This window comes from Rhinopithecus bieti, unplaced genomic scaffold, assembly GCF_001698545.2.
Source record: "Rhinopithecus bieti isolate Rb0 unplaced genomic scaffold, ASM169854v2 scaffold_11508, whole genome shotgun sequence".
Taxonomy (NCBI): Eukaryota; Metazoa; Chordata; class Mammalia; order Primates; family Cercopithecidae; genus Rhinopithecus; species Rhinopithecus bieti.
This window is the reverse complement of record NW_016806932.1, coordinates 552,278-563,444: the sequence shown is the minus strand read 5'-3', so window position 1 is coordinate 563,444 and position 11,167 is coordinate 552,278. Positions and strand designations below refer to the sequence as shown.

Sequence of the window (11,167 nt, the reverse complement as noted above, 5' to 3'; positions counted from 1 at the left end):
TTTTTTTTTTTTTTGCATTTTTTTCCAGAAAAGGCCACTGGTCTGAGCATTCAGGGCCCCACCATCACCCCACAGTGAGACTGGTGGCTCTCAGAGGTTGGTGACAAGTCTCTCAAGATAGAGGGCCTTCAGAGCTGCGTCTGAAGCTCTGATCCTTCCCCCTCAGGGCTTTAGGCCCTGGTTCACCCAGGCCTCTGCTAAGCTCCTGCACTTTCTTGCCAGAGGTGTCTTACAGGGAAAAACCTCCCTTTTGTTGCTCCTGTCCCTTCTTTCTTTCTTCCCCCTCCTCATTCCCCTCTTCCTCCACCTTCTCATTCACTCATCCAGCCCTCTGGCAGCTGAACATTTAAGAGCTTTTTATGAGCACATTTGTTGTCCTCTGAGTAGAAAGAGGAGTAAGAAGTGGTTTGTACCTAGAGGAGCTCACCATGGGAGAGAAGATGCCTGAAGACAAGTGACAGTGCTTCTGTGATGGGGGTTGTAGAGGCAGGAACAGGATGCTTTGGTAACTGGAAGAGGAAGCGACTGATCAGCCTCAGAAAGGACTTCATAGAGAAGTTATCTTGAACTGGGTTTTGAAAAATGAGCAGGAGGCCAGGCACAGTGGCTCATGCCTGTGATCCCAGCACTTTGGGAGGCCAAGGTGGGCAGATCACTTGAGGTCAGGAGTTCAGGACCAGCCTGGCCAACATGCAAAAGCGTGTCTCTACTAAAAATACAAAAATTAGCGGGGTGTGGTGGTGCTTGCCTGTAATCCCAGCTACTCGGGAGGCTGAGGCAGGAGCATCGCTTGAACCCGGGAGGCGGAGGTTGCAGTGAGCCGAGATTGAGACTCCGTCTCGAAAAAGAAAAAAGAAAAGAAAAATGAGCAGGAGATGGCCAGGGGGAGAAGGGGTGGCAGAGTGTAATTGAGGACACTCTGGACGGAGGAAGCCGCCTATTCAAAGACATGGCGTCATGAAGGGATGAAGACCTCATGTAGTGCAGTCTGAAGGATGGCCAGGGTGGTGCGGAGGCAAAGGAGATGAGTTTGGAGGGATGAACCGCACTTCAGAGACTGAGGAACCGTTAGGCTACGGGTGCTACTGGCTGGGCTGGAAGTCACAGGAGGCCTTTGAACAGGGAAGGCGTGGCTTTCAGATGCCCCCTCTGGCAGCAGTGAGCAGCTGTGGGGGCGAACTGTGGAAGGAGCCCATCCAGGGGGCTGTAGAGTTTGGGTAAGAGATGAAGTAAGCTTAAACTGAACCAGTGACGCTGGTGATGCAGAGAAGGGGTGAACATGTGACCAGTAAGGTGGGGAAAGGGGTAGGGCCTGGGAGGGAGTTTAGGAGCCTAGAAAGGGGCTGCTGTCAGAAATGAGATAGGCTAGAGAACAAATACACAGAGGCCGGTCCCCTTCCAGAGAGTTCATTTTTCTTTCATCCATTATTTTTCACTCCTCTGCTTTGAAACAAATCTTAAAATCTGTCCACCTCAGAGATATTGTCTGCTTAGCCCATAGTGTTCTGATATCCCAGTCTTTCCTTTGTAGATGTTATCCCCTTCATTCATTTCATTAATAAATGCCTATTGAGTGCCCACCATGTACCAGGCACTGGACTTGGAGCTGGATGCACAGTGGTGAAAAGGATGAACAAGGTTTATGCCCTTACTGAAGCTTCTAGTCCGGAGGAGTAGACAGACAGTAAAACATAATATTAAATAACCTAGCATTAAGTAGAGTTTATGGTGGCATATATGGTATGAGATGAAGCTTGATGGTTTGAGAAGGACCAGATCTATTGATCCTTGTAGACCATGGTCAGGGAACTGAATATTATCCTGGGAGCTATGGACAAAAAGCCAATATGGCTTGGAGTAACAGAAAGCAGAAAGGGTCCTAGGATTCTGGGATGTCTCTGCTTGAGCAACTAGGTTGATGGTGTCATCTATTGAGCTATTGCTGTGTATTTTTCAAATGCATGGTGTATGTTTCATGCACGTTATTTCTACCAGCACCACAAATGACAAATTTGGAAATATGTGAGGTATTGTATCAACTCAACTGTGTGTATCACGTGCAGGTAGGGATTTCAATCAGATGACATGTCGCATATAAATGTGGACTTTCTCTCCTGACTTGGGTTATTTATGAAAGTTATGTATGTGGGGCAGAAGAACCTTGCACTGTCTAAACTTTTGCTAATGAGGTGAGAATAAGGCCTGAGAAGGAGAAAAAATTGAGATTGAAACAAGAAAATAAAAGCTCCTAAGGAAACTATGGTCCGTTCTGCTGGCAGTGTCCCTTGCCAGAGGTTAGATGTGGGGAGCACGAGGATGACTATGGACTGGGATGCCCCATCTTTGATGCCTTGGGGCCAGGGAAAAGGAACTATTGGTGTGCAGTGACTGGAATGGGTATTTCATGGTTTCCTATGGTGTCCGTCTGCCTGGGAGTCACACAGGCATCTGTACTCTTCGGTCTCCATGGAAGAGAGTTTTGAGGCATCCTCTGAATTAATGTAAACCAGTAGTGCTCCAGTGCCTAGGCTGTCTCAGGAGAATAGGTAGAAAGGGGGTCAGATGATGAGACTTTTCCATTTTATGACAGCAATGGAATTCCTAGAATGGTTCATTAGTCTTCACAAAAGATCGATTCCTGGCTGGGCGCAGTGGCTCACCCCTGTGATCCCAGAGGTTTGGGAGGCTGAGGTGGTTGGATCACTTGAGGCCAGAAGTTCGAGACCAGCCTGCCAACATGGTGAAACCTTATCTCTACTAAAAATACAAAAATTAGCCAGGCGTGGTGGCATGTGCCTGTAATTCCAGCTACTTGGGAGGCTGAGGCAGGAGAATTGCTTGAATGGGGGAGGCAGAGGTTGCAGTGAGCCAAGATCCTGTCACTGCACTCTAGCCTGGATGACAAAGGAAGACTCTGTCTCCAAAAAAAAAAAGAAAAAGAAAAAGTCAGTTCCTTAGCTTAGAAGACTACATTGTTATATTGTGCAAATCTGTGGAGTTAAGTGGAATACTCAAGTAGTTTGTTTCACCTCCAGTGTTTGGGATATCTGAAACTTTCAGGGAAGAATTTACAGAATCATTGTATAATTGAATTGATTGCAAAAGACTTGTATACATTTATTTGAAGCATTTTTTTTTTTAACATTTTCTGTGTTTTCAGGGTAGTCAGTTATATTTTAATGTATCTTTTGTTGCTGCTGTTAAGAGGAAAACTAATCATGTCATCTTAAGAATTGTTTTAGAAGTTTATATACTATGGCTATAATGATGCTTTATGTTTACATGATGCTTTACAGTATTAGATAAGTAATAAAAACAGTGCTACATGGTTCCATTTGCTACACACAACCCTCCCACCCCCAGAGGTGAGCAGTGCTTGTCACCCACTTTTCACAGATGAGGAAATGGGGAAGTGGAGGAAGGAGTGGCTGCCCCTAGGCACTTCACTAGGAAGAGATATGGGACTTGAATCCCTGTCATTTGACTCTAAAGTGATGGCAGCAATGCCATTCACACATCTCATTTCATTGAATCCTTACAACTACTAGGCAAGTATCATCACCTCTACTTTACTGAATGAAAAAAATGACTCTGGGAGGTTAAGTAACTAACCCAGGCTGATGGGTGGTGGGGCTGAACTGGCTCTTAACCAGTAGCTTGCCTGCAGTGTCCCACAAGGAAGGAGCACACTGCATATTAAAATTATTACATAACAACATTCATTTTATGATTTACTGAACTCTTCTTGACTCTGGCAAAGGTAAAGTAGATGCTTTCTTGAATTTTTTTTTTTTTAACAAAATAAGACAAATTTGTGAGATCTTAATACTTGCCTCTTGGGAGAGAATGAGAGTAAAGATCTTAAATATTCCTTGGCCACATCATTATCTGATGCTATTTATAAAAGCATAGAACAATCAGACAAGAATACCTATACAATTAAAAAAAAAAAAAAGAAAAACAACAAAAAGTTTCTAATCTGCAGAACTGACGTGGCTATCACAGGGCCAGCTGAAGATCTTAGGACTGTTAAACCTAGATGATGATTTGTTTAACCCTGGGTTTGGGGTATACCAATTGCTTACAAAGATTAATATTTCATTCTTTACTTTTCAACCAAATTAGGCTTTCTTTGTTTTCATTTGTTGCTACTTGTGCTGGTGGGAGAGGCATAGCGGGAGCTTCACTTAGCTACTGATATAAGGAAATTTATGAGATGAATTGTACTCTGCTGCTTCTTGTGGTTATATTTTTTCAGTTTAAAAAAAAATGGCACAAGTATGCTTTTATCCTAGGTGACTGCTACGTTGAGAAACTTGGTTGATTCACCATTAGTAAGAACTAAGTTCCTAAGCATCAGTGCCCTTCCCCAGCTCTGCACGGCGATGGAACAGTACATGGGTGACAAGGATGTCTGTACCAATATTGCCAGAATATTCAGGTAGGTAGACTAAGATGTGAAGTAGCCTTACAAAAATGCTAATGCTTAGATTTTGGGTTATCTTTAATATTTGCTTGTGTGACTGGCAAGAAATCCTTTTTCTTCTTTTTACTTCACCTGCCAGAAAGGGTAAATCTAGTGGTCCCAGTTGAAAATGAACAATTCAAACAAATGACTCCATTGTCTATATGATTCTATTGTGATTCTAAACTCATAGGTTGTTAAGTCGTTTTAGTTCTTTGGTGAGTGGTGAGCTCCGTGTGTGTGTTTAATCTTCCTCTCAGTTTATTTGAGATTTAAAAAACTGTATACAAAACACAGCAAACGTTCCAGTTTGCTAGGAAATAAACAAGAGTTTTAACTCAAAGAAGGGGATCAATGCTTAGAAAGTCTGATCTGACTTTGTAATAGAAGGTTATTCTATTTCAGCTATTTGAACTTTGGCTCAGGCTTTCACTGGTCATGTCTACACTTACTTTATTTCTTCCAGACATAATGATCATTTGAATCCAGGTTGCCTCAAGCAAGATGTTGTTAAATTTCAGAGCTGTCTTTATGCATTTCTGTTTCCTCCCGTGCTGCTCTTTGTCAGTGTTTTTACATAATGATTCTTCTCGGGAGCCTGGGGCTTTTCTTGAACTATAACGTTGTAGTTGTAAAGAAAAGCAAACTTCCCTGAAGACTGAATTGGTACTTGACCCCCGGACCCCTGTATGAGGATGTGAGTCCAAATCTGATTTTTTTAAACGAATGTCAACTTGAAGTGTAGATTAAATGGTACACAGGTTTGTTATGTGGGTAAATTGTATGACGTGGAGGATTGGGGTCTCAACAATCATGTTACCTGGGCAGTCAGCATAGTACCCAACAGGTGGTACTTCAGCCCCAGCCCCCTCCTTCCCTCCAGATCTGATCTTTTTCTACTGCACTTCCCTGAGCTTTGTTCTGGATTCCCTGCCTGGCCTTCAAATCTCTCACTTTTTTTCTCCCTTAAGATCCAAACTCTTGGTCAGGCACAGTGGCTCATACCTGTAATCCCAGAACTTTGGGAGGCCAAGGTGGGGGATCACTTGAGTCCAATAATCTGGGACCAGCCTGGGCAACATGGCGAAACCCCATCTCTAGCGCCCTCCCCAACCCCTGCCAAAAAATTAGCCAGGCATGATGGTGTGTGACTGTAGTCCCAGCCACTTGAGAGGCTGAGGTGGGAGGATTGCTTGAGTCTGGAAGGTGGATGTTGCAGTAAGCCAAGATAGTGCCACTTGCACTCCAGCCTGGCCAACAGAGCAAGACCCTATCTTAAAAAAAAAAAAAGAAAGAAAAAGAAAAAGACAAAAGAAAAAAGAACCCAAACTCTTCTTGTTCTTTTCCCTTCCTTATGAACTTATTATTTTGTATTGATCTCTCTTTAAAAATATTTACTTATTTATTTATATATTTTAGCTGTCTCCTACAGGAAGGATATCCAAGAATCTTGATGAACATTAAGACTAGGAGTTTGTCTATAGATGCTCTTGGATTTTCTATGCAAATTATCTGCATATAAATTTTTTTTCAATTACTGTAACTCTGTCCCCATCCTCATCTCTTCTTTAGTGCATCCTCATCTCTTCTTTAGTTTAGGAGTTCAGTACAACATTGTGAGTGTTGGGCCTGTTGTCTTCTGACTTTAAAGGAAATATTTTCATGGTTTTACTAGTTGAAAATAATATTTGTTGTAGGTTTTCATAACTACCTTTAGAAGATTAATGATTTTTTTCTTATTAATGGGTATTAAGTTTTGTCAAATGCTTGCCCTGAATCTTCTTTTTTTTTAACTTTTATTTTAGGTTCAGGGGTACATGTGAAGGTTTGTTACATAGGTAAACTCATGTCACAGGGGTTTGTGGTACAGATTATTTCATCACCCAGGAATTAAACCCAGTATCCAATAGTTAAAAGAGTTATCTTTTCTGCTCCACTCCCTCCTCGCACCCTCCACCCTCAAGTAAACCCCAACATCTGTTGTTTTCTTCTTTGTGTTCATAAGTTCTTATCATTTAGCTCCCACTTATAAGTGAGAACATGTGGTATTTGCTTTTCTTTTCCTGCGCTAGTTTGCTGAGCTAATAGCCTCCAGGTCCATCCATGTTCACGCACAAGACATGATCTCATTCTTTTTTATAGCTGTATAGTATTCCATGGTGTATAGGTACCACGTTTTCTTTATCCAATCTGTCAATGATGGGCATTTAGGTTGATTTCATGTCTTCGCTATTGTGAATAGTGCTGCAATGAACATTAGTGTGCATGTATCTTTATGGTAGAATGATTTATTTTCCTCTGGGTATATACCCAGTAATAGGATTGCTGGGTTAAATGGTAGTTCTGCTTTTAGCTCATTGAGGAATCACCGTACTGCTCTACACAATGATTGAACTAATTTATACTCCTACCAACAGTGTATGAGTGTTCTCTTTTTTCTGCAACCTTACCGGCAACTGTTATTTTTTGACTTTTTAATAATTACCATTCTGACTGGTATGAGATGGTATCTCATTGTAGTTTTGATTTGTATTGCTCTAATGATCTGTGATATTGAACTTTTTTTCATATGCTTGTTGGCCACATGTGTGTCTTCTTTTGAAAAGTGTTTGTTCATGTCCTTTGCCCACTTTTTTTTTTTTTTTTTGGAGACAGAGTTTTGTTCTTGTTGCCCAGGCTGGAGTGCAATGGGGTGATCTCAGCTCATTGTAACCTCTGCCTCCCAGGTTCAAGTGATTCTCCTGCCTCAGCCTCTCAAGTAGCTGGGATTACAGGTGTGCACCACCACACCCAGCTGATTTTTTGTATTTTTAGTAGAGACAGGTTTTCTCCATGTTGCTCAGGCTGGTCTCGAACACCTGACCTGAGGTGATCCACCCACCTCAGCCTCTCAAAGTACTGGGATTACGGGCATGAGCCACTGCACCCGGCCCTTTGCCCACTTTTTGGTGGGGTTGTTTTCTCTTGTAAATTTGTTTAAGTTCCTTATATGTCCTGGATATTAAACCTTTGACAGATGCATAGTTTGCAAATATTTTCTCTAATTCTTTAGGTTGATAGTTTCTTTTGCTGTGAGGAAGCTCTTAAATTTAATTAGATGCCATTTGTCAATTTTTGCTTTTGTTGCATTTGCTTTTAGTGTCTTTGTCATGAAATCTTTGCTCGTTCCTATGTCCAGGATAGTATTGCCTAGGTTATCTTCCAGGGTCTTTATAGTTTTGGGTTTTACATTTAGTCTTTTTTTTTTTTTTGGAGACAGAGTCTAGCTCAGTCGCCCAGGCTGGAGTGCAGTGGCGCGATCTCGGCTCACTGCAAGCTCCGCCTCCCGGGTTCACGCCATTCTCCTGCCTCAGCCTCCCGAGTAGCTGGGACTACAGGCGCCTGCCACTACACCCAGCTAATTTTTTTTTGTATTTTTAGTAGAGACAGGGTTTCACGTGTTTGCCAGGATGGTCTTGATCTCCTGACCTCGTGATCCGCCCATCTCAGCCTCCCAAAGTGTTGGGATTACAGGCGTGAGCCACCACGCCTGGCTACATTTAGTCTTTGATCCATCCTGAGTTGATTTTTGTATATAGTGAAAGGAAGGGGTCTGGCTTCAGTCGTCTGCATATGACTAGCCTGTTACCCCATGATTATTTATTAAATAGGGAGTCTTTTCTCCATTGCTTGTTTTTGTCAGCTTTGTTGAAGATCATGTGGTTGTAGGTGTGCAGCCTTATTTTTGGGCTCTCTGTTCTGTTCCCTTGGTCCATGTGCCTGTTTTCGTACCAGTACCATGCTGTTTTGGTTACCATAGCCCTGTAGTACAGTTTGAATTAGGCAATGTGATGCCTCTAGCTTTGTTCTTTTTCCATAGGATTCCTTGGGTTTTTGGGCTCTTTTCAGTTCCATGTAAATTTTAAAATAGTTTTTTTTTTTTTTTTTTTTTTTTCTAGTTCTGTGAAGAGTGTCATTGGTAGTTTGATAGGAACAGCATTGAATCTGTAAATTGCTTTGGGCAGTATGGCCATTTTAACGGTATGAATTCTTCCTATCCATAAGCATGGGATGTTTTCCCATTTGTTTTTGTCTTCTCTGATTTCTCTGAGTAGTGTTTTGTAATTCTCATTGTCGAGCTCTTTCACCTCCCTGGTTAGCTGTGTTCTCAGGTATATTATTCTTTTTGTGGCAATTGTGAATGGAATGGCCTTTCTGATTCGGCTGTCTGCTTGGCTGTTGTTGATGTATAGGAATGCTAGTGATTTTTGTACATTGATTTTGTATCCTGGAACTGCCGAAGTTGTTTATCAGCTGAAGGAGGTTTTGGGCTGAGACGATGGGATTTTCTAGAAGTAGAATCATCTGTAAGTGTTGGGCCTGTTGTCTTTCTTCTGACTCTAAAGGAAATAGTTTCATGGTTACACCAGCTGAAAATAATATTTGTTGTAGGTTTTCTTAAGTACCCTTCTGCAAACAGAGATAGTTTAACTTCCTTTCTGTTTGGATGCCCTTTATTTCTTTCTCTTGACTGATTGCTCTGGCTAGGACTTCCAATACTACGTTGCATAGGAATGGTGAGAGAGGGCATCCTTGTCTTGTGCTGTTTTTCTTGGGGCATGCTTCCAGCTTTTGCCCATTTAGTATGATATTGTCTGTGGGTTTGTCATAGATGGCACTTACTGTTTTGAGGTCTGTTCCTTCAATACCTAGTTTTTTGTTTTGTTTTGATTTGTTTTTTTGAAACGGAGTCTCGCTTTGTCATCCAGGCTGGAGTGCAGTGGCGTGATCTTGGCTCACTACAACCTCTGCCTCCCAGGTTCAAGCGACTCTCCTGCCTCAGCCTCCAGAGTAGCTGGGATTACAGGCACGTGCCACCACACCCAGCTAATTTTTGTATTTTTAGTAGAGATGGAGTTTCACCATGCTGTCCAGGCTGGTCTCAAACTCCTGACCTCAGGTGATCCACCTGCCTCAGCCTCCCAAAGTGCTGGATTACAGGCGTGAGCCACCTCACCCAGCATCAGTACCTAGTTTATTGAGAGTTTTTAACATGAAGGAGTGTTGAATTTTACTGAAAGCCTTTTCTGTGTCTATTGAGATAATCATGTGGTTTTTGTCTTTAGTTGTGTGTGATAAATCACATTTACCTGAATTGCTTTTGATTATGGATTTTCTTTTTTAAATCTGCTAATATAGTAAATTACATTAATAAAGTTTCTCAAGTTAAGCCATTATATGTTGCTGGGTTTGGTTAACTAATATTTTGTTTAGGATTTGTCATTGGTGGTCATGAGTTACACTGACCTATATTTTTCCTTTCTCATATTGTCCTTGTCTGGGTTTAGTGTTAAGTTTATACCAGCTCATAAAATGGGTTGGGAGGTAATCCAATTTTTTTCTCTTTCCTAGAAGAATCTGTAAAAAGCTGATCTGCTTCTTGAAAAGTTTTAAAAACTTGCCCAAAATGCTATTTTTATCCAGGGTATATATGTGTGTATGTGTGTGTGAATATTGTTGACTACTGATTCAATTTCTTCCTACGTGGTTATATGTTTCTTATTTCTACTTGATTCAGTTTCAGAAGGTTAAGTTTTTGTAGGAATTTGATAAATTTCTCTAAGTTTTCAAATAATATAAAAGTTGCTCCAACTATTCTCTTACTATTATTCTAATCTCTGTTGTATCTCTAATTATGTCCCCTTTTATTTATTTTACCTATTTAACAGATAGTTGTATAGCACTTACAACATGCTAGGCAATATTCAGAATATTTTCCTAATATGAATTCATTTCATCCTTATAACAACTTTTTAAGATATGTGTTATTATTGTCATTATCTTTTTACATATGAGGAAATTGAGGCATAGAGAAGTTTAGTTATTTTCCTGAGATCACACAACTAGTATGTCATAGAGCTGCAGTTCAAACCGTAGTCTGGCTCTAGAATTCATACTTTGAACCACTATGTTACCCTGCCTCTTCATTGTTAATATTGACTTTCTTTCCTAATTTTGATTGTTCGTGCTGTTTCTCTTTTCTCTTAGTCTTGCAAAATCTTTCCTATTTTATTAGCTTTTACCAAGAACAAATATATTTATTGACCCACTGTATTGTATGTTTGCTTCATGTCTTATTTCTTCTGCTCTTATCCTTATGAATCATTTTCTTCTACTCTTTGAATATATCATATTTTTCTTCTAATTATTTTAGTAAAAAACATAATTCCTTTCTTTTCAGCCTCCTTAAACCTATAAAATTTCCTTTAAAATTACTAATTTTAAATTTTAAATTTCCTTTAAAATTTACTAATTAGAGGAATTTAGTATTTACAAGTTTTTTGTGTGTGTGTGTGTGTTTTCTTGTTTTTTTTTGAGACGGAGCCTCGCTCTGTCGCCTGGGCTGGAGTGCAGTGGCCGGATCTCAGCTCACTGCAAGCTCCGCCTCCCGGGTTTACGCCATTCTCCTGCCTCAGCCTCCCGAGTAGCTGGGACTACAGGCGCCCACCACCTCGCCTGGCTAGTTTTTTGTATTTTTTAGTAGAGACGGGGTTTCACCGTGTTAGCCAGGATGGTCTCGATCTCCTGACCTCGTGATCTGCCCATCTCGGCCTCCCAAAGTGCTGGGATTACAGGCTTGAGCCACCGCGCCTAGCCTTTTTTTTTTTTTGTTTTGTTTTTTTTTTTTTTTGAGACAAGGTCTCACTCTGTTTCCCAGGCTGG

The 11,167-nt window shown here is 41.0% G+C and overlaps 1 protein-coding gene across 10 annotated transcripts in view; it reads left to right on the top strand.

Moving 5' to 3' along the window:
- Positions 1-11,167, top strand: part of ARMC2 (armadillo repeat containing 2) — a 129,534-nt gene that overhangs the window by 79,624 nt on the left and 38,743 nt on the right. For all 10 annotated transcript variants that reach the window (XM_017878742.1, XM_017878735.1, XM_017878738.1 and 7 more), the window contains one exon: positions 4,296-4,441. In XM_017878742.1, coding sequence (XP_017734231.1) covers positions 4,296-4,441 — 146 coding nt within the window. The remainder of the gene's footprint in view (positions 1-4,295; positions 4,442-11,167) is intronic.